Consider the following 26,852-nt stretch of genomic DNA (forward strand, 5'->3'; position numbering starts at 1 on the left):
ACGATTTAGGGAGGTTCTTCTGGAAGGGGAGCGACTCCAGTCTGTCCGGGGGTCAAGCCGGCCAGCTCCTCCAGCCACGACCCCAACCGGTGGGTTGGACACGTTCCCCGTCTTCTTTCCAAGACTCAGGCTTGTCCCCACCTTGCTGGTCTGGGGGTCCTTCAAGATCAAGGGAAAATGCTGCCTCCCAACCCCCAGCTGGAAAATCTCCAGGACCAGCATCTTCTGGGAGCAAAGCTCATCCTGGGCTTAGTTGCACCAGCAGCTCATAGCAGCAGAAGAGTCTCCAAAAGGATGATTTTTATTTATTTATTTATTTATTTATTTATTTATTTTAAATCAAAACTTGCACAAACGTTTGCAGTTTTCCTGCAAGCGGGAATGCATCAATGGAGACATGGGTACCAAGTTGCAGAGAGTGCTCTCAGTGAGAAGGAGCAGGCATGATAAAGGAGAATGGATCCTGGTTTATTGCTAATACGAACACAACCTATCATTAATATTAGGAAGGAGCCGCTCCAAAATAATGATTTAAAACAAACAAACTTTCACGAACGTTTGCAGTTTTCCCACAAGCAGCAATGGAGACACGACATTAGAAGCCTAAAGGAGGATGGATCCTGGTTTATTGCTAGTATGATCCCAGCCTATCCTTAATATGAGGAAGGGGCTACAAGGGGGCTTCTTCTGCTGCTGCAGCAGAGGAGGAGGGTGGGCCGAGTCTCCCCCAGCCCCGCAGAGCCCATCATCCCCGCCCGCCACTCTCGCTCGCCCTTTGCAGGTGAACTAAAATAGCGTGACAAAGCAGCCGTAAAATGTTACGACTAATGACTTCACAATTACTGGCATATCACAGACCACCTCAAGGAGCAACTGGAACAAATGATGACCCCAGAACATACAAATATACTGCCAGCCACCATCCAGAACACATCCCGAAGAGAAGCCGAGAAAAGAAAAACAAAACTTCAAACTGAACTGCTGAAACTAAACCCCAGAAACAAAGAGGTGCCTGGACCACAATGGGCGATCGACACGTCCAGCCGGCCACTGGCCACTGCAGAGCACAATATCCTCCAGAAAGGCCTCGACTGTAACATGGACAGTGCCAAACAGCTAGAAATCTGTGCAGCATTTAAAACCCCAGGACTTAACACGGAGACCCAAGAAAACACGAAGCAGACAATCATACCGCAGACCAGAAGAACACAGTATTAGCACCAACCCAAAGCAGAGGACAGAGCAGCCCTCAACAGCCTAAGGAAGGACCAAACCATCCTCATTCTCCCATCACACAAAGGCCGAACCTCGGTTATTATGGCTCAATCACAAAGCCAAAAGGTATTCGAGGACAGAGAAACCTACATCCCAGTTAACACCAACCCAATACAGAAACCAGGCAACCGAATCAAGAGAACCCTCAACGACCTAACCAAGAAAGGCCAGATCACAAAGGAAGGACAGTGGCGGGTGAAAAGCAGGGGACCCATCCTTGCACGTTTCTATGGGCGACCAAAAACACACAAGGCCAACATACCTCTCTGACCAGTTGTATCTTTACCAGGGACTCCAACATACAACCGAGCGAAAGAACTGACGAAAAAGCTGGGACACCTCACAGAGAAGAGCGAATGTTCCATCAGCTCCTCACGACCGTGCCTCCAGGAAATCAAAGACGTACACCTAGATGAAGATGAAATCATGGTCTCATTTGATGTCACAGCACTCTTTACGTCCATAAACCCAGAACTAGCAAAAGAATCCGTATCAGCGGTGCTGCACCACACACCCGACCTAACCAAATACACCCAGATCGAAGTGCCCAGAATCGTGGACCTCACCAACCGCTGTCTCACCACCTATTTTCAGTCTGATGGACAAATCTACCACAGATCAGAGGCACACCCATGGGATCACCAGTGTCAGGACTCGTAGCAGAGACAGCCTAGAAGCTATGGCACTTCCTCACATACAACCCAAAGTATGGATCTGTATGTAGATCCTCTGTGATAATAAAAAAGGGACAACTAGAGAAGACCCATGAAACCATCAACAACATCTTTGAAGGAATCAAATGCACCAGAGAGGAAGAAGACAACAACAGGCTACCCTTCCTGGATATCCTCATCAACAGCAAACTAGAAACTCAAGCTGATCAGAAGACAACCACGCCAATCCAGTCCTCCATTACCAAAGTAACAACCCAACTTCCCACAAGAGGAGCCGTGTCAGAACATTATTCGGGCGAGCACAAACGCCCTGCAGCAACCCAGAACAGCAGAAGAAGGAAACAGACCACCTATAAGACATCTTCCAACAAAATGGATCTCCACGCAACTTTATCAAAACGTGGCATCCTCGGGGTTCTCTGAGCTTGGCTCTTTCCTTGCAAACATTTCATTACCCGGCTGGGTCGCATCTTCAGTGCTAAAATGGGATGGGGTTTGCTCTCTATTTATGTGCTGTGGCCTGCCTTGCCCGTGCTGGTGGGAGTGGGGTTTTTGTTTCGCTCCTCTGGTAGTTCCTGGATTGGCACGTGTTTGCTGCTTGATTGTGTGCCTGGTGGTGACCTTTCCTTATCTGGGTGATGATTGCTGGTGATTGATTGCTGGTCAGGAGATCTTCTGATCTTTTGTCTCTTTTGAATAGTATGTAGATGCTGTTAATCTCTATGTGTCTAATTGCTGCCTTGTCTGAAGACCCGGCTTCCAAGAATTCCAAGAAACATGTCCAGGAACACTTGCCAATCCAATCACCCAGATAAGCAGAGATTAACGCCAGATGACCAGCAGACGTGCAAGCAGCAAACAATGCCCTAATCAAGGAGCTGCCGGGGGGGGGAAAGATTAAAGCCGGGGTGGGGTCACTGGCGGGGCAGGGCGGGGCACTGGCTGTGCACGGAGAGCAGAGCCCACCACCGTCCTGGCACCGCGGGCGCGACCCAGCAGCGAGCAAGCAGCCGAGCGCAGAGCCCGGGACACCGCAGGACTACGCCTCCCAGGCTGCCCCGCGGCGGCCGCGCCTCTCCGCCGCCGTACCGGAAGTGGTGAGGGATGGAGCGGCCGGGCGGAAGCGCGGCCGGAAGCGCCGCTGCGCGCCCGGGGGAAGCAGGCCGGCGGCAGCCCGAGCAGGCCGGGGGCGCCGGCGCCGCCATGGCCAAGCAGTACGACGCGGCCGAGTGCCCCTACTGCGACGAGGTGTCCAAGTACGAGAAGCTGGCCAAGATCGGGCAGGGGACCTTCGGGTAAGCGGCGCCCGCCCGGCCGCCCCCCACGTGGGGGCAGCCGGCCCCCCCGCCCCCGCCCCCGCCCCGTCGGCTGCCCCGCACGGGCCCTCGCCCTTCGGCGGGGGAGTGCTCGCCCTCCATCGCCCCCCGCGGCGGCCTTGCGCCCTCCGCGCCTCGGACTCCAAGCTCCCTCCTCCCCCCCAGCCGGACCACAACCCCCCTCCTCCTCCTCCCCGGCGGGCTGCGGCCCCCTGCTCCCGCCCGCGCCAGCCGCTTCCCCTCGGCCTGGGACGCTCGGCGGCCTTCGCGGAGGGCGGACCCCCGCCCCCATCATCCGCAGCCCCCTGCTCGCCCGGCGGGGCCTGAACTGGGCTCTCCGGAGGGGCAGGACTCGGGACCCATCGCTGCTAGCCCGGAGCCCCCCTCCCGGTAGGGTGGGGCGTGACCCTATCATCCTCGGGGGCCCCCTCCCATCCCCAGGGCCCTCTTCGTATGGGGGGGACCAGAGCCCCCCGTCCCCCAGCACCATGCTAGTTCAGGAAGATGGGGGCTGTAGTCCAGGAAGTGGGGGAGCTGGGTTAAGTGGGGGGAGCGGCTTTGTCGACCCTTCCCCCTCCCCCCCGTCTATCCCTGCTTCCTGCTGCTTTGGCAATCTGGCCTTCCTCTTCCTCTTCCTCTCCTTTAAAGGACCCCCCCATACACACACACACCCTGGGAGCATCTCCTGTGTGCGGCTTAACCCCCACACACACCCAGGCCCCTCCTGGGATGGGCTGAGCCGCTTAGATCTGCCGCTCGCAGATGCCCCCCATCCACCCCCCGCCCCGAGCGCCTTACTCTCGCCACAGACGGACCTCTGCCTTGGCACGGACGTGCTCCCCGCTGGCCCTCCTTCCTGCTCGTGGGCCGGGGGAGCCCAGCCTTTTTCCTTGTTGCTCGTCTCCCAGCAACGGCGTTCCGGAGCAGAGGCCGGTGGAACCCGGGGGCTCTGCTGGGCTCTGGCTGCTGGCCGGGTCCCACTCCATCTTCCGTCCGGCTTGGGTGAGCTGGTGGCCCTCAGCTCGTGGGGCACGGTGGAAGCCTCCGCCCGATTCACCCCCTTGCCTAACCGGCCTGCCTCCCCCCCCCCTCTTTTTCTCCTCTGCCGATCTTAATGCCCTCCCTGGCTTCTCTGCAGGGAGGTTTTCAAAGCAAAGCATCGCCAGACGGGCAAAAAAGTGGCGCTGAAGAAAGTGTTGATGGAGAATGAAAAAGAAGGGGTAAGTGTGTCCGGGTTTGCCCCACGCATCTAAGCAGGTGATCAGGGAGACTGCGGAGGGGAGAGGTAAGATCTGGGGTGCATCTTCTGAGGAGGACAGGCAGTAAACTTAAGGGCAGATGCTTTCAGGAAGCTTAAAAATCAAGCCTAAAACTCCGATTGGGGCTCTGTGCCGCTCAGCAGATCTTATCCTCTTCCATTTTGTCGAGCCCCCCCCCCCAAACCTGCCTAAATCAGCCACCATTTTGTGATACCGTGATGGACTGTTTATTGAGCATTTAATTTATGGGAAAGGATATGGGTTAGCTTGATGCATGAACTTAGCTCATTTACAGTTACACACCAGGCTTTGGAAAATGGGTAAACCTGGTCAGTTGACGTTCCGTCTCAGAATGCAAAACTGTTTTTCTTTACAGTCCTTAAGGATCAAGCTGACTGTATGTGCTTGTAGTGGCACCCGTTTAATTTCTCCTCTGAGTGGGCAAATCAACTGGAATTTAGGGGGACTCATCATTATGTTTTCGGGGATCTTAGGCAGAGCAGAAATAAAATGTATTCAATTTTAAATAGTCACCAAATTGGAAGGGCTCAGTGTAAAACTCTAGCTAAGGAATTCCACCTTGCTGCTTTGTGTGGATATGGACCGTTTTTAATGCTTTTGTTCTGTCTAGTTTCCAATCACAGCTTTACGGGAGATTAAAATCCTGCAGTTGCTCAAGCATGAAAATGTGGTCAATCTCATTGAAATTTGCCGGACTAAAGGTAATTGTTAAACTCCTGGGCTTAATTTCATCTGCTAAAACAATTAAGGTAAAATGTCAATTTAATAGATTGTTCCCTGGGAAGGACTCTACCTTCCCAATGAAGGGCTGTTAAATCTGAATTGGATGTAATTGGCGTCATGGTGTCAATTTCTGTCATTTCTGTAATTACCTAATGGATGTGAAGTACAAGTGGCTAGGGAATTTGACATTGTTTGCCCAAATGATGCAGATTGATGTGAATGGTATAAATGAAATCAGTTGCCAAAGAGTTTTGTCCCTTCTTGCTGGGGGAAACTAAAATGTTGTCTATTGCATCCAGTTGAACGGGGATATAAAACTCAGGGTTAGTATAATCTGTTGGGTGGGAGGAACCCCAGAAGATAGCTGAATGCGTATGAAGTGAAGGGAACGGCAGATAAAATTGGAGGTGTTGGTTTTCTTTCATCTCTTTAGCCTCTCCCTACAATCGCTGCAAGGGCAGCATTTATCTGGTCTTTGATTTCTGTGAACATGACCTGGCAGGCCTGCTCAGCAACGCCCACGTCAAGTTCACCCTCTCGGAGATCAAGAAAGTAATGCAGATGCTCTTGAACGGCCTCTATTACATTCACCGGAATAAGGTGAGGGGCCCCTTTGGGTTCCTGAGACCTGGGAGATCTGGGCAGGTCTTCCCTTAAAAAAAAAACAAAAAAAACTGTCCGGCTTTTGCTTCCAGATCCTGCACAGAGATATGAAAGCCGCCAACGTGCTCATCACACGGGACGGCGTCTTGAAGTTGGCCGATTTTGGCTTGGCCCGAGCTTTTAGCCTGGCCAAAAACAGCCAGCCGAACCGCTACACGAACCGGGTGGTCACTCTGTGGTACCGTCCTCCAGAGCTGCTTCTGGGTAAGAAGGAGCGATCGTGTTGGAAGTCGTTGCGTGTTCAAAATGGCCTTTCTCTTCGGATTGTGGACATATATCTTCTGGAGCTTTGTATGGGACTTCAGTTTCCATATGACTGTGCTGGCCCATGAGTTACGGGCGTTGGCTTCAACCAAGCCATGGCCCGTACCTTAAGATCCCAAGATCTTCTCAAGGGTCCACCGTTAAAAACAAATGTAGCAGGCATGCAAACAGGGTCTTCTCAGTGGTGTCCTCAGATCTTTAGAACTTAAGAACTGCTTCTCCTAAACCACCCTTTGAAGTGATTCTTGGAAGCCTTCTGTGTCCAGCCTTCTTTGGTCCTGTGGCTTATCTAGAAGAGTTTCATAAAACTTACTGATTTAGGGTGTCTCGTAACTGAGTAAATCTGGTTAGTGCTGCTGCTGTTTAATAACTTGCACCTTAAACCACAAATCAGGGTTTCAGAAGCTGATATAGCAATGTCGCTGTACGTTAAGGCCATGAGGATGATGGTCTTAAGCTCCCTAGAGTTTAAGGTTTAACAGTAGCATCTTAAATGGTCAGATTGGATCGGTTTTCTGGACCAAATGCGTATTCTGGTCTTATCCAAACTCCATGAATTGAAGTTGGATTTCGGTTGTGGGTTGTGTTGTGCATAACATCCATGCACACTTGTTCCTATACTGTCAGCTGAACGGGGAAATGAAACGTCAACCCTGATGCCAAGGGTTGTTTTCCAAAGTAGCTGACTCCCGTTTAAGAAGATTAACTCGAAGTTCATCTGTTTAGGAGAACGAGATTATGGGCCACCCATCGATCTTTGGGGCGCGGGCTGCATCATGGCGGAGATGTGGACTCGGAGCCCCATCATGCAGGGGAACACAGAGCAGCACCAGCTCACCCTGATCAGCCAGCTCTGTGGGTCCATCACCCCGGAGGTGAGAACCGATGGGCTACGTAGTTCTGTTTCTCCAGCTGGATTTAGGAAGAGATGGGGGCGCCCTTCTGCTGGTTGCTCTTGATTCAGATTCTCTCTCTTTTTTTTTCCAGGTCTGGCCCAACGTGGATAAATATGAGCTCTATCAGAAGTTGGAACTCCCCAAAGGGCAGAAGCGCAAAGTGAAAGAGAGGCTGAAGGCCTACGTCAAAGATCCGTACGCCTTGGATCTCATCGACAAGCTGCTGGTTCTGGATCCAGCCCAGAGGATAGACAGCGACGACGCCCTGAACCACGACTTCTTCTGGTCGGACCCCATGCCTTCCGATCTCAAGAACATGCTCTCCACCCATAACCAGTCCATGTTCGAGTACTTGGCTCCGCCCAGGAGGAGGGGCGGGCACATGCCCCAGCAGCCGGCCAATCAGGGCAGGAACCCAGCTGCGACCAATCAGACCGAGTTCGACAGGGTCTTCTGAACGACGCGGGTCAAGGAGATGGATATTTTAATGTACGGCGGTTTCTTAGATTTCTTCTTTTTTTTTGTCATGGAACAATGGAATAGTTGAATTCGGATGATTTTCGGGTCTCCTGAGGAGGAAAGCGGGGGCCCGGTTTGGCTGACGCCAGGCAAGCCAATACGCAGACTGTCTGAGGACCTCCGTGGAACTTGTGGCGGTTGCCCAGAGCGCATCGTTGGCCTTTCTGAAAGGCGTTCTGGCTTCCTGAAATGCTTTGTTCAGCTCCTGCTCTTGGAGAGCTTTCTGGACGCAGCGTGGCTGGCAGCAGCCGGTGGCTGTAAGTTGAACCCTTTGCTGCAGGGAGACAAGGTGTGGCGGAGCAAGGGAGGGGTAAGCGGTCTGCACGTGGGCAAGAACCCCGATTCTGGGTCCCCGGTCTTCTGGCCACGTCCTCCCTCTGCCACAGATTTGGATGGGCAGACGGGTGACCCCCGATGTGCTCCCAGCGTTTGTCTTCCTTGGACTGTTGCTGCATGGGGACCGCCTCTTCTTCTACCCCACCATTTTATTTTGCGACTTTTTTTAAAAAATCCTGCTTCCCAGGGTAGTAAAATCTGACATTCCGAGGTGTTTTTCCTACCCTTTTAGCTTAGCTCTGGCTGAGTACATTGCAGGAGTTAAGTAATTAAAAAAGAAGACGAGCAGCACTGAAAGATTTGCTTGCTTCTCTCCTTCCCCGTTTCGAGTTCCTGACTCTGGGCGGGAGAACTCTCCAGACTGAATCTCATCATGTTTGCTTGTTTTCTTTGCATCGTGCTGTGACGGATCTTCCCAAAAGTCATTAAATTTAATGAACACATTCATGACCTGCTTTGGTGGACTGCAGCCGCGTTCTTAAATGCACGAAGCGCTGAGTTGGTGCATACGGATCATTTAAAGTGAATTAGCATGGGAGGGAGGAGAAGTAATGAACGAAGCTGCAGGAAATGCAAAAAAAAAAGATAAATTAAAGTTGTGGAAAACGGTTACGCGAGTGGCTGTTGTCTGTTGTAGCAAAAATCCGCCATCCAGAGGCACGCCGGGCCAATGATTAACTACTTAGCTCTTGCTAATTATGGCCCTTTCGTGGGATGTGTTCAGTGTTGTGTGCGCAAAGTCAGCGTGATTTATTCACAAAGCTTGCCGAACACACACACACACACACACACACACACACACACCCACCCTCTTTTCTTTCTCAAGCGTGGGGTGTGGGAGGGCATCTGTTATTTGGGTTTTCTCGCAGCTTCTGAACGTCACTTTCTCCTGGCTGGGTGAAGAGCCAGCCCCGCCAGACAAACTGGGTTGGGGTGGCAATGCAGCTCACGCTGTGGTTACTGTTTAACTTCCCTCAAGGACCACGGGAAGGGGCTGGGGCCAGCCTGCGAACCCGAACCTTTCCGCCGCGGTTCCGTAATGGAAAGCGAAAAGATCCAAGCAGCCCTCAAGGTATATATATCTGTTCCTACCACCCAGCGCCTCTGAGCGGTATGAAATGGTTTTGCCTCTGATGGCCAGAAAAGGAGTGGGGGGCTGTGGCTGGCCATGCACCTGGGAGGGGGCTGGGCACATGTGGGCAAGCTGTGTACTCTGCACACCCTTGCTTTGCATGTGGCTATAAACTAGAAACCTACAAATAGGGTTTTTCCACCCTGCTGATCTCTGGCGGGCTGCAGATCCGGAGGTGGCACTTGTGGGGCGGGGGGAGCCCGTGCTAGCCCAAACAGCCAGATTGGGGGCTTTCTGGAAGGAAAGGCCTGGAAACAGGGCTTTGCCATCCAACCTGGGGACCGGGTAATACGGGGGCTGCTTTGCTAAGGAAATTGAGTGTGCTCTCCTGCAGATCTTGATGTTTCTAAAAATTAGTTTTGTTGTCATGCTGTGTTTTTCACTCTACACCGCTCAAGACTCCCTTCGGTGAGCGCTGTATAAATTTACCAAATAAATAAAATAATAAAAAAGTTGGGGGGCGGGAGTGGTAGCCCAGCATCCGATCTGGCAAAGCGAGCCCGCAAGCTGCGCGTCCCTCTACCCTTGACTTATCTCTACCGGACGAAGCCGGCGCTGCGAAGAGAAAGGCCGGCGAGCGGGCGAGAGGGGCTCTGCCCTTGCCAAAGATGGCCGCGGAGGCGTCCTTCCCTCCCAGGCGCCTGCGCGCGGAGGGGGCAAGGCGGAGGCGTGGCCGGCGCCGCTGCAGCAGCTGTAGCAGCCGCCGGCTCAGGGGGCGGGGCGCGGTGGCGTCACTCCGCTTGCCATGGGCTCGCGCCGGGTCCGCGCTTGGCGCTTCGCGCCCTTTTTGCAACAGGCGCCCGCAGCAGCTCCTCCCGCGGCGGCCCGGGCTTGGCGGCGGTGGCTCAGCGCCCGGCCGGCCCGCGCACCCAGGATGGAGTACCAGGTGAGCGGCGGCGCTGCTTGGCCACCCCGGGCGCCGGCCGCCTCCGCCGCGTTGCATCAGCCGGCCAAGGGCTGGCGCCCACGTGGGGGATCGGCGGAGCGGGCTGGGGGGAGGCACGCCTGCAAGAGCCGCGGGGGGGGGGTGTCGAGCGTCCCCCCCGCTGCCAAGGAAGGGGCGCCCCGGGTAGCGCCCTGGCATGAATGGGGAGCAAAGCTGCGACGAAGAGCGCCTTGGGGCTGGCGCCTCCCCGATCAAGGCGTTTTCCATTTATTTTCCTCCCGGCAAAAGCGGTGGGCTTCGTGGCCCTTGGCCGCCTTGCTCCTCCAGGGGCAAGAACCGCGGGCTGCGGGAGGGGATCGCTGGGCTCCCCCCGAAGGCAGCGTCGCCCGTGCTTTCAAGGGCTCGGCCGGGCCGTTCGGACCGATGGTTTTCCATGCCCGGTGGCAAAGTCTGGGCAGTTTCCGGACCGCCGGTGCCCGCCGCTTCTTACCAAGGCACCATCCCGGCTTCAGAGCAGCTGTTCGCAGATTTAACCCTCGGAATGCAGCTTTACAACCCCTTTTTTGACCTGAAACCCAGTTTCTTTCTTCTTTCACGGAGAGATTTGGGGGAAGGTGGGGGCAGAGGCTTCCCTGATACGACTGTTTAATGACTTGGGAAATTGACCCACGCCTGCAGATGTTGGGGATCTAAACCAGGGCAGGTGAGTCAGCTGGCCAGAACATTTCACAACCCCTGAAAAGTTGTTGTTGTGGACGAGGCCATCCGAAGGAGAATTTCCAGAAGCAAATTCTGAATGGAGTTGAAGGGAACGGCGGTCCAACCTACCAGCCCCGGTCAAAGGGGTTTCTTCTGGCAGCTTTTAACATTCCTACCTGTAGACGTATTCAGCCCCTTATTTTTCCCCACCTAGCAGGGGAGAAAGCTGTCCTTCGCTTACCCCACCATCTCCCTTTTCTGAATGTTGAAATTTCTTTTCTCAGTTTCTTGCATCATCGCCGATCCTTGTTCCTGTCTTCCATGACCCGCTGGAGAGAAGATTAAGTTCTCCCATGTGATTCCCTTCCATTCCCTTTGCAATTGTGCAAGTTTTAGCCTGAAATGGCTACATCGTTCTCCCTCCTCCACCCATCTAAATCCCATGTGAAAAATGGGAAGGATCCAGGGCACGATTTCAGTTCTCACTCCTTGATCCGTTCTCACGTAGCATGCAAGAGAGCGAGCCAGATTTCTGAGGGTTTTTGCAAGAAATCCTTTTCCGGGGGGGCTCATGGTGTCCTTTTTAACTTCGAGCAGGTTTTTGTTAGCCAGGCGGGGAAATGGAGGTGAAATGCTTTATTTTATTTACCTGGCGTGCTATGTCGGGAGGGAGTTTTGCAATGCTGCATACTGCTGCTTGCCCGCAGGAGAACGTGGTTTCCTCTTGCAGCTTCCCCCGGCCCACGACTTGCTTTTTACAGATGCCACAGCCAGGACCGAAGGCATTTTTCTTCCTTTTCCTAATGTGTGCGTGCATCCCCTCCTTGGCTTTGTAGTTTGGGGATAAATACAGAATAAATGATGTGCGTAATCCGTAGAGGAGTTGTGGCCGGGAGGGCGGGGGAGTGAGTTGCCCTGGGGAGTCTGGAGCTTCCACGACGGACTTGCAGGGTAGTAACTCAAGCACCGATTGTGTTGCTCTGGACGGGCTTAGCTCAGTTTCCTGGGCACGAAATATTAAAATAAATATTTGTTTATGATAGGAAAGAACTGAGAGGTGCGTACACAAATCCGGCAATTGCAGAATACAGTATTGCTACCACTTTGTGTCCGGAATATACAGTATCCCACTTCCGTTGTGAATGGAAGTGCCTCCTTTTTTTAGAAACGGAAGCTCCTGTTACACGCTCAGTCGTGGCAGAACTGCATCCAGACTATTTTTAGGTCCACCTCCCCATCCCGTCTGGTGAAGTGTGCAGGGACCCTCTCGCCAGAGCGGCAAATTATTTTGGCCCTCTCTTTCTGGATAGAAGAAATCCATGTCTGCGTCCTGCCAGGCTGGAGACGTTGGGCGTGCAGGCATGTTTGTCAACGTGGGGTTGGGTTCTGCTCTTCCTGAGTGGGGGCCAGGGATTCTGACCCTGATGTGCCCACATCCATTTCGTTCCTCCTTGTGTATCTTTGAAAACCAACCAGCCCAACCCGTGCATTCCTTTGGAGCGCAATGTTTGCCTGGCACCCCGTTCAAAATCAATGCAAATCCTGTTTACGTTTTGGAAGGTTGCAAAATTGAAAAGCACGGAATGAGTTTAGATTAGCTCTCGATACGGGACTGGGCAGGGACATCTTGTTCCAGGAAAAGGAGTTATCTGGTCCGTCTAGATCGCGGTGTCTGCATGCCAAGTGTTGTGGCTTCTTAAAATATGTCCTGCACACGTTGCTTCATACCCACGTTGATCTCTCCAGGCATTTGTACACATTCCCCATCCGTGGTGCAAAATACTCTGCGCATGGAGGTAGGAGAAGATGTTCAGGGATCCTCAGTGTCCCTAAACGTACTATCTCTGTTTCCAGAACTAGCCCACTTTACAAACACCTTGGTTAATTTTTTCCCCCTTTACTGAGTGTTGCATTGGACATTTTTCAGTTGCAAGCCCAAACTTTTCGTAGTACCGAAGAGTTCCTGGCAGTGTTTCTCGGTTGCTCTGTTGGGAATGGGGTGGGAAGAATTGCCGCTTGGTGGGTCACGCGCAGGGCATCCTCTGATGCCCAGAGCCTTCGTTGGAACGGAAAGGGAGGAAGCTATTCAGATACTGTGCTCGCAACGCCCCTTTGAGTTTTCTCGGTCCATTGAGAGAAACCAAAGGAGCCTTTTCACAGAAGCGTGGCAGAGGGTCGTTGCAGTGCAACTCACGCTGAACTTTCGTGGAGGGTGTTGGTCTCTCGAAGGCAATCCTTCGTCCGGGGGCAGGGAAAGGCTGTATATAGAAAATAAGCCTTAGTCATCCATCCATCCGTTCATCCTTGTGGCATTTGGAGCAAGCAACATTATGCCCTGCTGGAAAACACAGTGAGAAACAGCAAGCCCACCAAATTAAGGCACGAGGCTTAAAAAACCCAGAGCCGAACCTTTGATACTATCAAATCAAATTGCTTTTCGCGGCCATAAGGCACACATTCAATATTATCACTTATTCTCTCCTTTAAGCCCACAAAGGTGTCCTCTGGAGGGTGAGCTTTGGCGTGGAGATTTGCTGGGGCTTCTTCCAGATTCAGGCAAACCAGCCCCCCCCCCCCAGTTATAACAATACTGCTCCACCCTGCAGGAATATTGTAGAAATAAGCGCAGAAGCGGGTTGCAAAGCGCTGAAACACCTTGTCCAAGGAAGAGATGGGAGGAAATTGACTCCATCCGGCCTGAGGGAACTTGGACTTCAGTCGCGTTATCGTGTTTTATTGTTTTATTCAAGGCTGCCCCTTCTTGGCTTCCATCGTACCGCATGCGTGTGAGAATGAAACATTTCCTCGGCTGCTATCTCTCTGGGAGAATTTCAGACTCTTGGGTTGCAAAACTTTCTGCCTTTTTCTGCGGGAAGAGGCAGGGCCTCCACGAAGCTGCAGGGCTACACGGATTGTGTTTTATTCCTGAGGTTTAGCCCCTGTGTTTTATCCAGGGAGCTCTCATTTTAGCTATACAGCACCCCTGTGAGGTAGGCTGCCTTGAGAAAACCTCCCCTAGTTCCTGGCTCTCTTCCTTTTTTTAATTAGAACTTTTCAGGGCAGTAAACAGAGACAAAATTTGAAGAGGATTAAGGGGGAAAAAGTATACAGAAAATAAGAAAAATGAAAGAAGAAAGAAGAGAATTAGGACTTCCGCCCTTCTTCCTATCAAATAATTGCCATCTTATTCTTCCTCCTTCCTCTTCGACCCTTTCTAATCCCCAAATCCATAAATCATCAACCTTTTCTTCTTTCAGCGAAAAGTCCATATAAGTTTTCCAGCCTTTCAAAAAAAGTCTTTATCCTTTTTTCCCGACCCCGCCGGTCAGCTTTGCCATTTTCGCGGGCTCTGTCAATTTTATCATCCAATCTTCCACGGTGGGTATTTTCTTATTCTGCCACCTTTGGGCATACAATAACCTTGCCGCAGTTGCCATATGCGATATTAGTCCCCCCCCCTTTCTTTTTTAGTTCCTCGTCCTTAAAACCCAATCAAAATAAGTCTGGTTCCCTCATAATTTTAATCTGCAATATCTTCTGCATCAGCATATGAATTTGTGCCTCCCTGGCCCTGGGCTCTTCCAGCTCCATCCAAACAGTTGGATCCCTGCCCCGGGCGGGCTCTTCTCTGCAGAAACCCAACGGCTGAACAGTCCTTACACGCCCTGGTCTCTTCCGATACGTTCACGCACGTTGGGAAGAATAGATTCCCTTTCACCCGGTCCTGCTCGCTATTCCCGGTGCATTTGAAGCTGGCTGTTTGTTGAGGGTTTTGTTTGCTCAGGGGGATGAATGCGGGCCATCTCGGCCGCTGGGGCGGTTGCATCGTGCATCGGGGCGGGGAGGCAGACGTCCTCTGGCCGGTGGCGTGCAGGAGGGCTGGATCCCGGTGCCCCGACTCTGGCCATGGAGGGGCGTAAAAGTGGCTGGGAAGGGTCCCGCAAGAAAAGGAGTTTTTCTCCCGCTGCTTTGCCTTCTCCCGAAAGGACCGGCGTGTGCCGAGGGAAACCCGGATCCCAGCCCAGCGGCTTCCTCTTTCAGGTGGGTGGGGGAAACCTGGGAAACTTCGAGAGGTCCCCGAGCGGAGTTTGGAGTCGGAGCTCGGACCGGCTCGGTGTCTTCCTTTCTCCAAGGAAAGACTGAAAAGTTTGGGTCTGTCGGCTTGCCGTTTCAGGACGCTATTCGGACGCTGAACACCCTCCAGACCAACGCCAGCTACCTGGAGCAGGTGAAGCGGGAGCGGGGAGACCCCCAGATGCAGCTGCAAGCCATGGCCGTCTTCTTGGAACGCACCGGCTTGAAGGTAGATGAGCTGGGGGGTCTGGGGCAGACGCCTCCCTCGCCCCGTGGAGGGGAAGCGGGGTGTGGGCGCTCCGTTTGTCTTGTTTTGGGGGGACGAGGAGGCAGGGTGCGCCCCACCCTCCCTGCATGGCTGGGAGGAGGTTCCCTCGCCGAAAGCAAAAGCTGATAAGGGTTTTGTCTGGCAGGTCGAAGACCTGGATCAACTCAACATCATTCACGTCACCGGGACGAAGGGCAAGGTAAGGGGGCTCCGGGGAACGGCGGTGAAGACTCTTTAATTTTATCAGCGATGAGCAATGAGCCCACGAGGGATACGACGTCAGTGACAACCCCATGCGGGACTCTACGTTACAAATAAATAAATTGCACGTAAGGGAAGAAGGAAGAAAGAACCTCGAAGAAACCTCACGTGCCGTCTACCCCAAATGAATCCAGTCCTTAAACTTATTAAATCCAGAGCCTAGGGAAGCACATTGATCCAGCTGCCCGTTTTTAGATTCGAAAGACGTTTCCAACATTGACCGAGAATAAATCTCCCATCCGTTCCTTGACGCCAGGAGTTTTCATGCCTTTCTCTTCACCGAGCCCCAAGCTTAATAAAGCCAGAGCTGGTCTCTGTGGTCACATTCCCTACCTGAGGAGCATAATTCAACATTGCATGGATCTCCGTTACATAGTTTTCCCTAAGATTATGGGAATGGGTGTCATAACTTAAAATCAAAAGAGACCTGTTGTGGCTTGACAGGCCCAAATCGTGTGAGCCTCTTGTATCTGCCAGTGGTTGGGAAACATCTGGGAGAGGACCGTAGAGAAGATCTCAAGTTGGTTGGGAAGAAGCTATTTTTAAAATGAACCCAGGGTATGAAGGGAAGAGGTTGGCCACCTACAGCCCTCATGCAACTTGGGGCCGTTGGCCCAGTTTTCAAAATCCTCATCAGCAATCAGTTCAACAGCTGATTGGGCGCGGGGTGCAAAAAGGGTTCCGCAAAGGTGTTGAGCAGCCCGTCTTCCTTCCTGGTTTGACGTTTCACCTCTCTGCCCATCAGGGTTCGGCCTGCGCCTTCACAGAACGGATTCTGCGCAACTACAATTTAAAGACGGGCTTCTACAGGTAAACGGCCTTGTGGGCTGTTGGGGGCTCCAGGGAGCTGGCGGAAAACAGCCTCCTTTTGAGCAAATGGTGGGGAGCGTTCAGGTTTAGAGGACGTTCTGTGCCAGCTGAAATAGAATATATTTAGACCCCAACTTGGGGAAGTTTTGATTAAACCAGTCAAGATGGGGTCTTTAACTGCAGATTGGATATAAGGTGGAGAACGGGTGAGCAGGTATTATTATTATTATACTACTGGGGTGTTTATTTTATTTGTTTCAAAAAATGCCTGTTGGTTTATACGTTCAGTTTGTAAAACTTCCCAATTGTCAAAGTGATTCAAACCTGAAAAGCCACTTCTAGGATTAGATTGGAGAAGGAAACACCGTTCTGCATGGTTCTTGCAACGGAGTCTCGGGAAACCTTGTGGTTTCCTGGCACTCTTGATTTTTTCCAGCGCGCGAACAGACCGCTTGATTAAGCCGGCCTTTGGTCTCGGCTGGCACAATTCTTCTAGCAGAGAAATAAAAGGCGAGCTCTCCTTCCTTTTGAAACCAAAGTTCAAACAACATGCATTTGCCCCCAGTTACCTTGAATCCTGATTCTGTCTCTGGAAGGTAAACAGAACTCAGGGTATCGTAAAATCTGCTTTCAGAACTGGTTGAGCAGGGGTTGCTGGGGTTTCCCTGACTCCACTGTACTTTAATCAAGTAGTGAGCATTTACTGAACACCTTCATCAGAGTCTGTAGCATTTTCTGCTTGGGCCCTGGCATGGCAGCCATTCCAATTTGGATCTCTGATTTTTCCCCCCCAGTTCTCCGCATCTGGTTCAGGTTCGTGAGAGGATTCGGATCAACGGGCACCCCATCAGCCAGGAGCTTTTTAGCAAATATTTCTGGCAGGTGTATAACCGGTTGGAGGAGACCAAGGTATGCTCTGGGTCACTTGTTTAGGAGTCGTGTTAGAGATGGAAACGGGCAGGGAGGGTAGTGGGGAGGTGGTGTGGTTGGGATGCAAAAAACGGAAGGAGAGAAGGAACAGAAAAGCAAAATAGAGAAATCGTACTCCCTCCAACTTTTCCAATCTTTTCCTGAGCTTGGTTGTTGAAAGAATACAGCACCATCTCAATGCCCAAGCCTAGCTCAGAAATTAGGAGAAGCCCATCTATTTGTAAGTCTCTGAGATACGCACATTACAGGGATCAAAGGAGGTTCATTTAGACTGAACCTGGATTTTGATGGTGACCGTGAAATGTGGGTTTGGGACCTTGATGGTCCATATTCAGATCCTCCTAACCTCTTTATTGTGTTTTCAGGACTCTCACCATGCCTGCATGCCCGCGTACTTCCGGTTCCTGACGATCATGGCTTTCCATGTCTTTCTGCAGGAGAAGGTATGTTGGACCAGAAACACATTTTTTAAAATTGGGGAAAATAGATATGTTTGGGGAAGGCAGGTGGGGTTCTGGTGACTGTCCAGATGTTGCTGGTCTGCAGAGTCCTGAGTCCTTCCAACATCTGGAGATCCACAGGGAACCTGGCTTTAAAACCGAAGCACCTCCAAATTGAGTTGAGCTTCTGGTGACTTCATGGATGCCTCCATGTAGTTCTTTGGTAGGGAAGGGGTTTGGAGGATCCCTTTAGATGGAGAAGTCCACTCTGCAAAATGTCTTTTGGGGCTCTGTCCGAACTGGCCCTGGTTGGATTTAAATAAATTAGTTCATTCTTGGAGACCAAAAAACGATAGAGTGCAATTCCCATATCCTCAGGCAGCCTGGCCTATAGATCATTGCCATGGTCCAAAATCGGGAGGGTCCAAAATTTCTTGGGCCAGTTGGGCTATGATACCATGTGGTATTTTGTATCTTCTTGGTCTTCTTCCCAGGTTGACTTGGCGGTCATAGAAGTTGGCATTGGGGGTGCCTATGATTGCACAAATATTGTCAGGTATGGGGAGTTGAAATTCTGGATGCTTCATCATTAGCCCTCAAGTGGGTGGGTTTCCCTCTGTATTCAGAAAGGGTTGATGCTTGCTGGACATCCGCACTTCTCGATGCATTTCCAGGACCATGCCACTCTGGAATCCCAGCTGCCTGAAGTCCTTCATCCTTGGAGAGTCTTCTTCATCTCCTTTTCTTTGTCTTCCTTGTAGGAAGCCAATTGTATGTGGGGTCTCCTCCTTGGGCATTGACCACACCAGCATCCTGGGGGACACCATTGAGAAGATTGCCTGGCAGAAAGGGGGCATTTTCAAGGTAGAGCCCTGGATGGATCTTCTCTTCCAACCTACATGTTGTTAAGATGGGCTTGAGCGGGTTAGCAGGAAACCTGGAGGCATCTCAGAAGACCGTAGAAAGAAAATCCTTTTAAATTCTCTGCCATTTTTGGCAGTTTTGCGGCCTGTTTGGTTTCTCAGTCACCATGAGGTCTAGAAACCTTTTCTCCGTTAGCAGAGAAGATGCAAATGGACTATAAACTGCTTTTTGCAATAATAAGATGTAGGATGTGGGTATATTAGGAAGCTTAATATTTTAAGCATGGATGAAATATTTTTTAATGGCTGGAGGTTGTATTGTATGTGTATGTGTATGCACAAACACACACACACAAATAATCAGCTTCTGTAGGTACCCTATCAATGACATAACTAGAAAGGTATGACTGCAATTTTCAGCCTGTCTGTTTGACTCTGTATAGGGAATGACCAGCACTTTGAACTGGGCCCAAAAGCCAACTGGTAGATAGATTAAATTCAATAAAATTGGGTTGACCCACCTAATAATCTGGCTGTCCAGTTTGCACTCGATGTATCTTCCGAGCCGCCTCCAAGGGCAGCCCCACGGGGAGCGCATTGCAGCAGTCCAGTTGCCGGTGATCGGAAGTCACCTTACTTGTTCTGGGAGCAAAATCTTGCTGTTCTGCCTCTCTCTCAACTTCTTGATCTGCCTTTCAGCCCGGCGTGCCAGCATTCACAGTTCCACAGCCAGAGCGACCCTTAGAAGTCCTGAAAGAGCGAGCTGAAGAATGTCCGGTAAGGTTGGCTTGAACCCACAGATGTTCCCCTTGCTTTTCTTGGAAGACCAAGCCCTGTAGCAGCTGTCGGAGGTGGAAGCAGCAATGAACAGCTTAACACACAAACCTAGACAGTCCACAGCCAGTGAATCTACTTTCTTAGTCTTCCGTGCAGTTGACATTTAAGACAAGCTAATTATAACACACACACACACACACACACACACACACAAAATTCCCTTCTGCATTTTGGCTGGAAGAATTGACTTGGGTCACCGGGCCACTAGCTTTGCAATCCCTATGGCTTTTGCAGAAGAAAACCGCTTGATCTTTTAGGGCTGGCCCCAAAATGGAGGAATAAGCCATCAGTTCACCATCCTCTCTCTTGTGGCACAGAAAGGCATTTTACGTGCTCTGCAAGCAAGGTGGCATCTAAGTGGGTTGGCAAAGCAGGAACGGGACAGTGTGTTCCTCCCTTGCATAATTGTCATCCTGTGCTCGCCTACGGGAGAGCCTCTTTTCACCTGCGGCGACTAGTGAATGGTTCAGCGCAGCCCTGCCTAACAAACGCTTTGGCTGCAGGCTCAGTTTCCTATGCGGAGCGGAATCATGACTAGCGCTCCGTTTTTTCCCACAGTGCCCGCTTTTCCTGTGCCCTGACCTGGATGCCTTTGAAGACAACGACAGACCCCTCCAGCTAGGTTTGGCTGGTGACCACCAACGCTCAAACGCCGCTTTAGCCCTCCAGCTCTCCCGCACGTGGCTTGGCCATTGTGGCTATCTGGGTGAGGAAAAACCTCCCCCCCCGCCCTTTGCTTATTCTTGGCGGGGGTCATCATCCTGCCAACCCTTTCTGATGAACATCATAGCTGCTAGAATTTGAGGGGGAGTTTGGCCGAGAAGGTCGATACCCCATGGATAGAAAGCGTCTGTTGCATCTGGATTGAATAAGGAGCATCGGATTTATTAGATTTATATTCCGCTTTTCGTTCAGGAGCTCACGGGCATAGTGCGTCTGCCTCCTGTTTTGTTCTGCAACAACAACCTTGAGAAGTAGGCTGGCCGAGAGAAAGCCAGAGCACCTTCGTAGCTGAGGGCAAATTAGGACTCGGATCCCTCCATTCCTAGTCCAGCTCTTAACCACGATGCCACATCAGTTCTCTGTGGCGGTTTTCGTCCATGTCCCTTTACAATACAGAATTCCATTTCGATGATGACCCAGGTCCGCATAGTTTCTTGACGCTCCCTTGCTTTTAATTTGGAACGGATTCGCATAAAAATCGGCAAGCCTTTCCACCCCACCGGTCCTCCTTGAGAAGAGAGCTCTGTTGAAAGTTAGATCCCAGCCTCCTCTCTCTGGGGGGCATTGAGTCAAAGGTTACGCTATGCCCGCCCCAAGGAAGGAGGATGGGGATTTAGGGTCATGGAGGAAGAAAGGGGCGGATTGATGGAGGGGATCCCCCTTTGGTGTTTTTGGACAGATACCAATGAGCTGAAAGACTTGTGGCTACCTTCTGAACTTCCAGCAAAGAGGGTGCCCCGCTTGGCTCCTGCTTTTAAGCCAGACCAGCCCATGGTACAAGGTATGGGTCCTCTCCTTCTCCTTCTCCTTCTCCTTCTCCTTCTCCTTCTCCTTCTCCTTCTCCTTCTCCTTCTCCTTCTCCTTCTCCTTCTCCTTCTCCATAACTCTCCTTCTCCTTCTCCTTCTCCTTCTCCTTCTCCTTCTCCTTCTCCATAACTCTCCTTCTCCTTCTCCTTCTCCTTCTCCTTCTCCTTCTCCTTCTCCTTCTCCTTCTCCTTCTCCTTCTCCTTCTCCTTCTCCTTCTCCATAACTCTCCTTCTCCTTCTCCTTCTCCTTCTCCTTCTCCTTCTCCTTCTCCTTCTCCTTCTCCTTCTCCATAACTCTCCTTCTCCTTCTCCTTCTCCTTCTCCTTCTCCTTCTCCTTCTCCTTCTCCTTCTCCTTCTCCTTCTCCTTCTCCTTCTCCTTCTCCTTCTCCTCCTCCTCCTCCTCCTCCTCCTCCTCCTCCTCCCCTTCCCCTTCCCCTTCCCCATATCTCTTCTCCTTCTTCTTCTCCCCTTCCTCTTCCCCTTCCCCATATCTCTCCCCATCCATCCATCCATCCATCCATCCATCCATCCATCCCCATACTGCCTCCAGACGTGTTTCCTCACACACACACACACACACACGCCCCATCCTTGACTTTCAGCAGACGGCAGTTCAGCCCAGGCAGAACGACCGTTTCCTGATGAAACAGAGCCGCGGCGTTGAGCCTCCTCTGAGCTCAGTCCCACCAAGGACAGCCACGGCGGGTCGCAGGGTGGCGTGGAGAAGGAACAGGCGTGAAAGGGTCAGTTGTGCAGCTTGCAATTACAGAAGGAGGCGACAGCTTGGCCTCTCCAAAACTTTAATAAAGAGGTTTTGAATAGTGTTTTAGGAATCTGGAGAAACATTGCAGTTAACATTATTTTAAAAGCATTTGCTGTTAGCTTGTAATAGTATATAGAAGCGGAATCGCTGTCTAAATATTATGTACTTTAAAAGAAGCCTCATGATAGATGATAGATGATAGATAGATAGATAGATAGATAGATAGATAGATAGATAGATAGATAGATACAAAAGAAAAGAAAAGAAAAGAAAAAGGATTCTTGGAATGAAAATCCCCCCTGGTGGGTTCCATTCATATTTTCTTTCAGCTTATGGGCAGGGCTGAAGGCCCTGGTTTGTGTAATCGTGGCTTCTTGAGTAACCTCCAGCAGGTCTGGTTTGTGCAATGCTTTTGTGCTTTACAAATCTACAACCCAAACAGCAATTTAGCCTTTTAAGGGGATGCGAACCGTCAGGATCCCAGCCTGTTGGCGATTTTGCTGAGAGCAAAAGCCTCAAAATGTTTAGCTCCTTGTGACTTAATCAAGGTTAGATTTGGGCTGGGTCCTCGCATTCTCTAAGCTGTGTTTTCAAGTGTTTGGGCGGGCTTAAAGGGTTGTGTGAAGCCAGCCACCTACACTTGCGGACCACCATTCATGGCTTAGGGTGACATGGAGCCTCAATCATGGCTAACCGCACACGGCTTTGCAGGAGGCGAGTGTGTGTCAAAGGACCAACCGACACCAAAGACTTGCAGCCTTTAATATTGCCTGCTGTTGCTGTATCTGTTGGTTTCTTTTTCAAGCCCGCTTCTGAGCTTTTCCCAGATTCTGGCCCTGTATCTGTCTGATTTTCTGCTGAACGTGAGGGCTAGAAACTTGGTTCCTAATCAGGAAGGGCCAGCTGCAGAATTCACAACGGTCAGCCGTGCAGCTGAGTTTTGCTCTGCTTCCCAGGCCTGCAAGAGGCCGTGTGGCTCGGACGTAACCAGGTATTGCATCACGGTCCGGTGACATGGTACATCGACGGGGCCCACACCACCAGCAGCATACAGGCCTGCGTCCGCTGGTTTCGCCAGGCGGCCCTGAACGAAGAAAAACCTACAGAGTAAGCTGGGCTGGGTGTGTGCGTGTGTGCGTGAAAAACCTCTGTCCTGAACCTCGTTTAAGGGGGAGAGCGAGCAGAAGACCCCCAGGAATGGAGATGTCCTTGCAAAATGACCTGTTGGGATCCGGAACAGTTGCGCTTCTGTGCTGCTGTAATTTTCCGTGGTCTGAATCCCTCTCTTTATTGTTGGGGAGGGGGAGAGAAAGAGGGGGGAATGAATGCAGGGAGGGTCTGAAAAAAGGACCGTTTCTTTCCCCGCATTTATAGTGGCTCTGAAGTCCGAGTGTTGCTGTTCAACGTGACGGGGGACCGAGATACGGCTGCTTTGCTGAAACTTTTGCTGGTGAGCGTTTTCCTATTTCACAGCTTCAGGCCCCTCCTGGTTTCATCTGACGGGGGGGATCTCTCTGGAGCAGTTTAAAAACTGGGTGGGCTTAAGAAGAGACCACCACATGGGACGAGAGTGGCTAACCCCGGTTCCTCTTTGCTGTTCTCGTTTCCAGCCCTGCCACTTCGATTACGCCGTGTTCTGCCCCAACCTCACGGAGGTGTCGACAGTGGGCAACGCAGGTCGGTGCTGAGGGGTGTTGGGTCAGCAGCCCTGCCGATATCATTGGCAAAATACAAAGGCCCTCGTGGGAGGATTTTAATTTGTCTCCTCCCCTCCGGACTTAAATTTCAGACACAGCCCTGCATTCACACAAACCCGAAATCAGACAGGGGTTGGCCTTCAGTTGCTCTGCGTTGAGCTTGGGTAACGTGAACCATAGTTGGGTCTATTTGTGGCTTAGACGGTGGATTGATGGAGTGAACTTCTCCAGTGGGCCCTAATGCACCAAGTGTCCTTCTCAGCCTTGTCTCCTCTGCAGAGACTCTCTAAAGCCCATCATGCTCCAGCAGAGTGATGGCCATTTGTAGTCCGGCCTGCAGACTCCAGGTCAGGGGCTTGGCGACGAGGGAAGGGGCGTGTTCTGACGTCTCCCCTCGCCTTTCTTTTTTTGCACATCTTTGCTGGTGCAGATCAGCAGAACTTCAACGTCACCTTGGAGAACGTCTTGACGCGCTGCCTGCAGAACCAGAGTCACTGGAACCGCCTGATGGAAGCCAAGCTGGCGCAGGACCCTTGGTTCCCTGTCTTGCCGGAGGTGGGGGGCTGGCTGAAGCAGCCCCCCCTTCACGGACCCCCGCTCTTCGCTGCCCCCTCGACTCGTCCGCTCAATTCCAACTCCCTGGTTTTCCCTTGCATCTCGCAGGCCTTGCAGTGGATCACGCAGGGCAGGGACCCCCACTTGCCAACGCTGCTGCCCCGGGGGCTCCACCCGCACCCGGCGGCCAGCAGCGGGGCCGTTCTGCTCAAGGAAGCGGCGGCCATCCAAGTCCTGGTGACAGGCAGCTTGCATCTGGTCGGGGGCGTCTTGAAGCTGCTGGACCCCACCCTTTCGCAGTAGTCGCCATCAGCCGCCAACCTGGACTGTTCCCGGGCAGCAGAGACCCTTGTGTGCTGCTGACGTCTCTGGCGTTGCGGCTTGGAGTCCTTCAGGGCACATCCCGCTGTGCCATTCCTGGGAGATCGGGGCTGGGTTCTTGACTGGAGCGGACTGAGCTCCCGTCAGCTGGGGATGATGGTCATCTGCCAGGTTCCTGCTTGAATGCCGATGGTTGCAGCTCGGTGTCCAAGTTATCTGCAAGCTCGAAGGAATGCTCCCTCTTCTACTGAGCGAGGACCTTCTCTGTGTGAGCCATGTGCAGGAAACCACCTCCCTCAGCCTCGAGCAATTCACACGTGATGTTTCTCAGCATGACCGAGGCAACGTCCCGGCCGGCCACCTCGGAGACTCCCGCGTGCCTTTTCGACTCGCCCATTCGCCGTGTTCCTTCGCCGGTTCTCCTCTGCATTTTTCATCCCTGCCTTTCTCACTCGCTGCCTTGATCCGATCGCGGGCACTTTGGGAAAGCGGCTACTCGCTTTTCTCAGACGGCCCCCCCTTGAGATTCCCCGCTCTGCCTTTGCGTCCTTTTTGGGGTGGGGGTGGGTGGGCATCCGAGGGGACCAGTCATCTGGGTACGGTGCTCCTGTGCTTGCTGCCAAGCATGGGGGCCAGAAGAGCGGGCCGGCCAGACCCTCCCTCGAGTTGGCCATTGGCAGCCTTGGGGGTCCCTGTGCTGATTCACTATGAGATCCAAGTGCCTTTTTTTTCGGGGGGGGAGAAAGTCACTGTGTTCTTGCAATGAGCTGCCCAGTTTTAGAGTTTTACTTCTCCGGAGCGAGCTGTTTTTATTACTTTTTCATTTTGGGTAGAGGGACCAAGCCTTCCACCCCCACCCCGCGCCATTGGATTTGGCTCAACAATTGCCAAAGCCCATTGACCTTTCTGGCCCCTTCCCCTTATTAAAACATCCTGGCGGGGATGTTGAACCGCCCCTCCCATCTTCCCTGCCTCTAGGTGGGGTCGGCCAGGGCTGATGGGAGCTGTCGTCCCCGACTCTGCCTCTCGCCGGGGAATTCTGGCTGAGCGTCCCTGCCTTCCGCCAGAGGAGTGACGTGGTTTGAAATGGGTCCCTTGCATTTAAACCTGATCTCCACGTTCCTCGTTCGCAGCATTGCGTCGGATCGCCTCTTACTTTCAGGGAACTCTGCGCGTTCTTAGATACGTCCGAGCTGCCAAAACCTTTCCTGCCTTCTCTCTGCAAACGTTTTTGGTTGAGCTAAGAACACTAACCCAGCGTTTCTCAACCTTGGCAACTTAAAGCAGGTGGACTTCAACTCCCAGAGTTCCCCAGCTAGCCATGCTGGCTGGGGAATTCTGGGAGTTGAAGTCCACACGTCTTAAAGTTGCCAAGGTTGAGAAACACTGCTGAAGGCTCCATTTTTTTTAATCCCTGGGTGCTGATGGGAATAACCAGGAAGAAAGAGAGAAGGGGGAACCGGTAAAACCAGGTTGGCTTCTCCTGCAACCCCCCACTCCTATTTTTTTTCCTTTCTTTCTTTGCATTTTCAGTTCCTGCAGGGAACTTGATCTGGCTTACGCTGTTCTTCAGGGCTTTGCTGGGAATCTAGTGGATTTTTTTTCCAGAAGGAGTTGGACGTTTTGACCCTCTTTTAAGAATGGTTACACCTGCCCCTCCAAGTTGCACAAGAGTGGGAACCGGATCCGGGCTCCCCCGTTGGCGTCCCCTTCACGATCCGTTTCCAATTTCCAGTATTTCAAGATGTGCTACCAAGCCTGGTATTTATTGACATCCCCAGGATTTCTTGCAATCAGAGTATACAAGCTGCTGCTTTTTAATCCCCCCCACCCTGGAATTTGCAAGCTGTTTAACTGGAATCCGTTTTCTTCTCTTGCACTGATGCAACAGTAATTTTCAATTTTTTTTCCAGGGTGGGGGGGTGATCTTGTGACCTTCTAAGAGCACAGAACAGAGGGTGACTGTTATGATAAGAAGTAATTTTCCTGCTTCCCCTAATGTCCGTGGGTCTCTTCCTGTCCCGTTCCCCCCCCCCGCCAAGAAGCAGGAAGCATATATCATGCTGAATTTATGAAAGTAATTTATCACAGAAATGTGGTTTTATTTTATGTCCTTTATAAGCTAAACGGGGAACTGTTTTTAGAAGTTTTAATTTGTTTCCCTCTGAGCATTCTTGGTAAAGGTGTAAGCTTTGGAATAATGACAAAAATAAATCTGCCAGAGAAAGACTCTAATGCCAAGCAAATAGATGCTCCAAATGAATAAATTAAAAATGACTTACTGGAATTCTCTGGTCATCTGTTACTGCATGTTTCATGTTTAAATGAGAAGGTAGTGGGGAACACCTATTCGTTATTTCCATATTTAGCTTGTCCTTTTTCCCCAAATCGTGTACATTGTTCTATCTCCTCTTCCTTCATGCTCCCAACAACCCTGTGAGGTAGGTTCTTCTGAAATAAAAACTTGGGGGAAAAAATCTGGACCTATCTTCCTTCCTTCCTTCCTTCCTTCCTTCCTTCCTTCCTTCCTTCCTTCCTTCCTTCCTTCCTTCCTTCCTTCCTTCCTTCCTTCCTTCCTTCCTTCCTTCCTTCCTTCCTTCCTTCCTTCCTTCCTTCCTTCCTTCCTTCCCCATTTCCTTTTGTTTAATTTCTTTTGCCCCTCCTCAAATTAGCTAAGCTCTTTGCAGGGTATGGAATGTTCATAAACATTTCGATTCAGTGGAAACCCTGCAACAGAAAAGGGAAGAAGAGCTATTGAACTTCGGTAAGAGATTCAAGCAGCCAGCATGAAGCTGATGCAAGCTTTTTCTTAGATCAGCCTTTTTGCAAAATGCTCAGAA

At 51.6% G+C, this 26,852-nt stretch overlaps 2 protein-coding genes across 4 annotated transcripts; both read left to right on the forward strand.

The window, feature by feature from the left end:
- Positions 1-3,038: 3,038 nt before the first annotated feature.
- Positions 3,039-8,556, forward strand: CDK9 (cyclin dependent kinase 9). The gene is made up of 7 exons (XM_088146917.1): positions 3,039-3,244; positions 4,404-4,485; positions 5,156-5,246; positions 5,702-5,868; positions 5,964-6,135; positions 6,922-7,070; positions 7,183-8,556. The coding sequence occupies exons 1-7, from the start codon at positions 3,054-3,056 to the stop codon at positions 7,546-7,548; spliced, it is 1,218 nt and encodes a 405-aa protein (XP_088003043.1). The 5' UTR covers positions 3,039-3,053; the 3' UTR covers positions 7,549-8,556.
- A 360-nt stretch (positions 8,557-8,916) lies between these two features.
- Positions 8,917-26,299, forward strand: FPGS (folylpolyglutamate synthase). 3 transcript variants are annotated; one of them, XM_025170676.2, is made up of 15 exons: positions 8,917-9,018; positions 14,838-14,966; positions 15,151-15,204; positions 16,012-16,076; positions 16,871-16,985; positions 17,372-17,449; positions 17,941-18,002; positions 18,208-18,310; positions 19,009-19,086; positions 19,705-19,852; positions 20,549-20,650; positions 22,396-22,546; positions 22,814-22,889; positions 23,050-23,116; positions 23,567-26,299. In XM_025170676.2, exons 1-15 carry the CDS (start codon positions 8,986-8,988, stop codon positions 23,992-23,994), a joined length of 1,689 nt encoding a protein of 562 aa, XP_025026444.1. In that variant the 5' UTR covers positions 8,917-8,985; the 3' UTR covers positions 23,995-26,299. The 3 variants fall into 3 exon arrangements, with proteins under 3 accessions (XP_025026444.1, XP_088003044.1, XP_025026443.1); XM_088146918.1 differs by lacking the exon at positions 8,917-9,018 and adding an exon at positions 9,792-9,964; XM_025170675.2 differs by lacking the exon at positions 8,917-9,018 and adding an exon at positions 14,099-14,704.
- Positions 26,300-26,852: the final 553 nt, after the last annotated feature.

Source organism: Python bivittatus, unplaced genomic scaffold (assembly GCF_059951505.1).
Source record: "Python bivittatus isolate LINGU-HERP-01145 unplaced genomic scaffold, Pbiv_v1 ctg000160_np1212, whole genome shotgun sequence".
Lineage (NCBI taxonomy): Eukaryota > Metazoa > Chordata > Lepidosauria > Squamata > Pythonidae > Python > Python bivittatus.

Excerpts from the sequence above, each read along its gene's own strand:
- CDK9 (XM_088146917.1), top strand. The coding sequence starts at position 3,054 with ATGGAGCGGCCGGGCGGAAGCGCGGCCGGAAGCGCCGCTGCGCGCCCG. Across the intron at positions 5,247-5,701 it reads TGAAATTTGCCGGACTAAAG|CCTCTCCCTACAATCGCTGC; the intron begins GTAATTGTTAAA and ends TCATCTCTTTAG. Across the intron at positions 5,869-5,963 it reads ATTACATTCACCGGAATAAG|ATCCTGCACAGAGATATGAA; the intron begins GTGAGGGGCCCC and ends TTTTGCTTCCAG.
- FPGS (XM_025170675.2), top strand. The coding sequence starts at position 14,456 with ATGCGGGCCATCTCGGCCGCTGGGGCGGTTGCATCGTGCATCGGGGCG. Across the intron at positions 14,705-14,837 it reads CCAGCGGCTTCCTCTTTCAG|GACGCTATTCGGACGCTGAA; the intron begins GTGGGTGGGGGA and ends TTGCCGTTTCAG. Across the intron at positions 18,003-18,207 it reads GATTGCACAAATATTGTCAG|GAAGCCAATTGTATGTGGGG; the intron begins GTATGGGGAGTT and ends TCTTCCTTGTAG.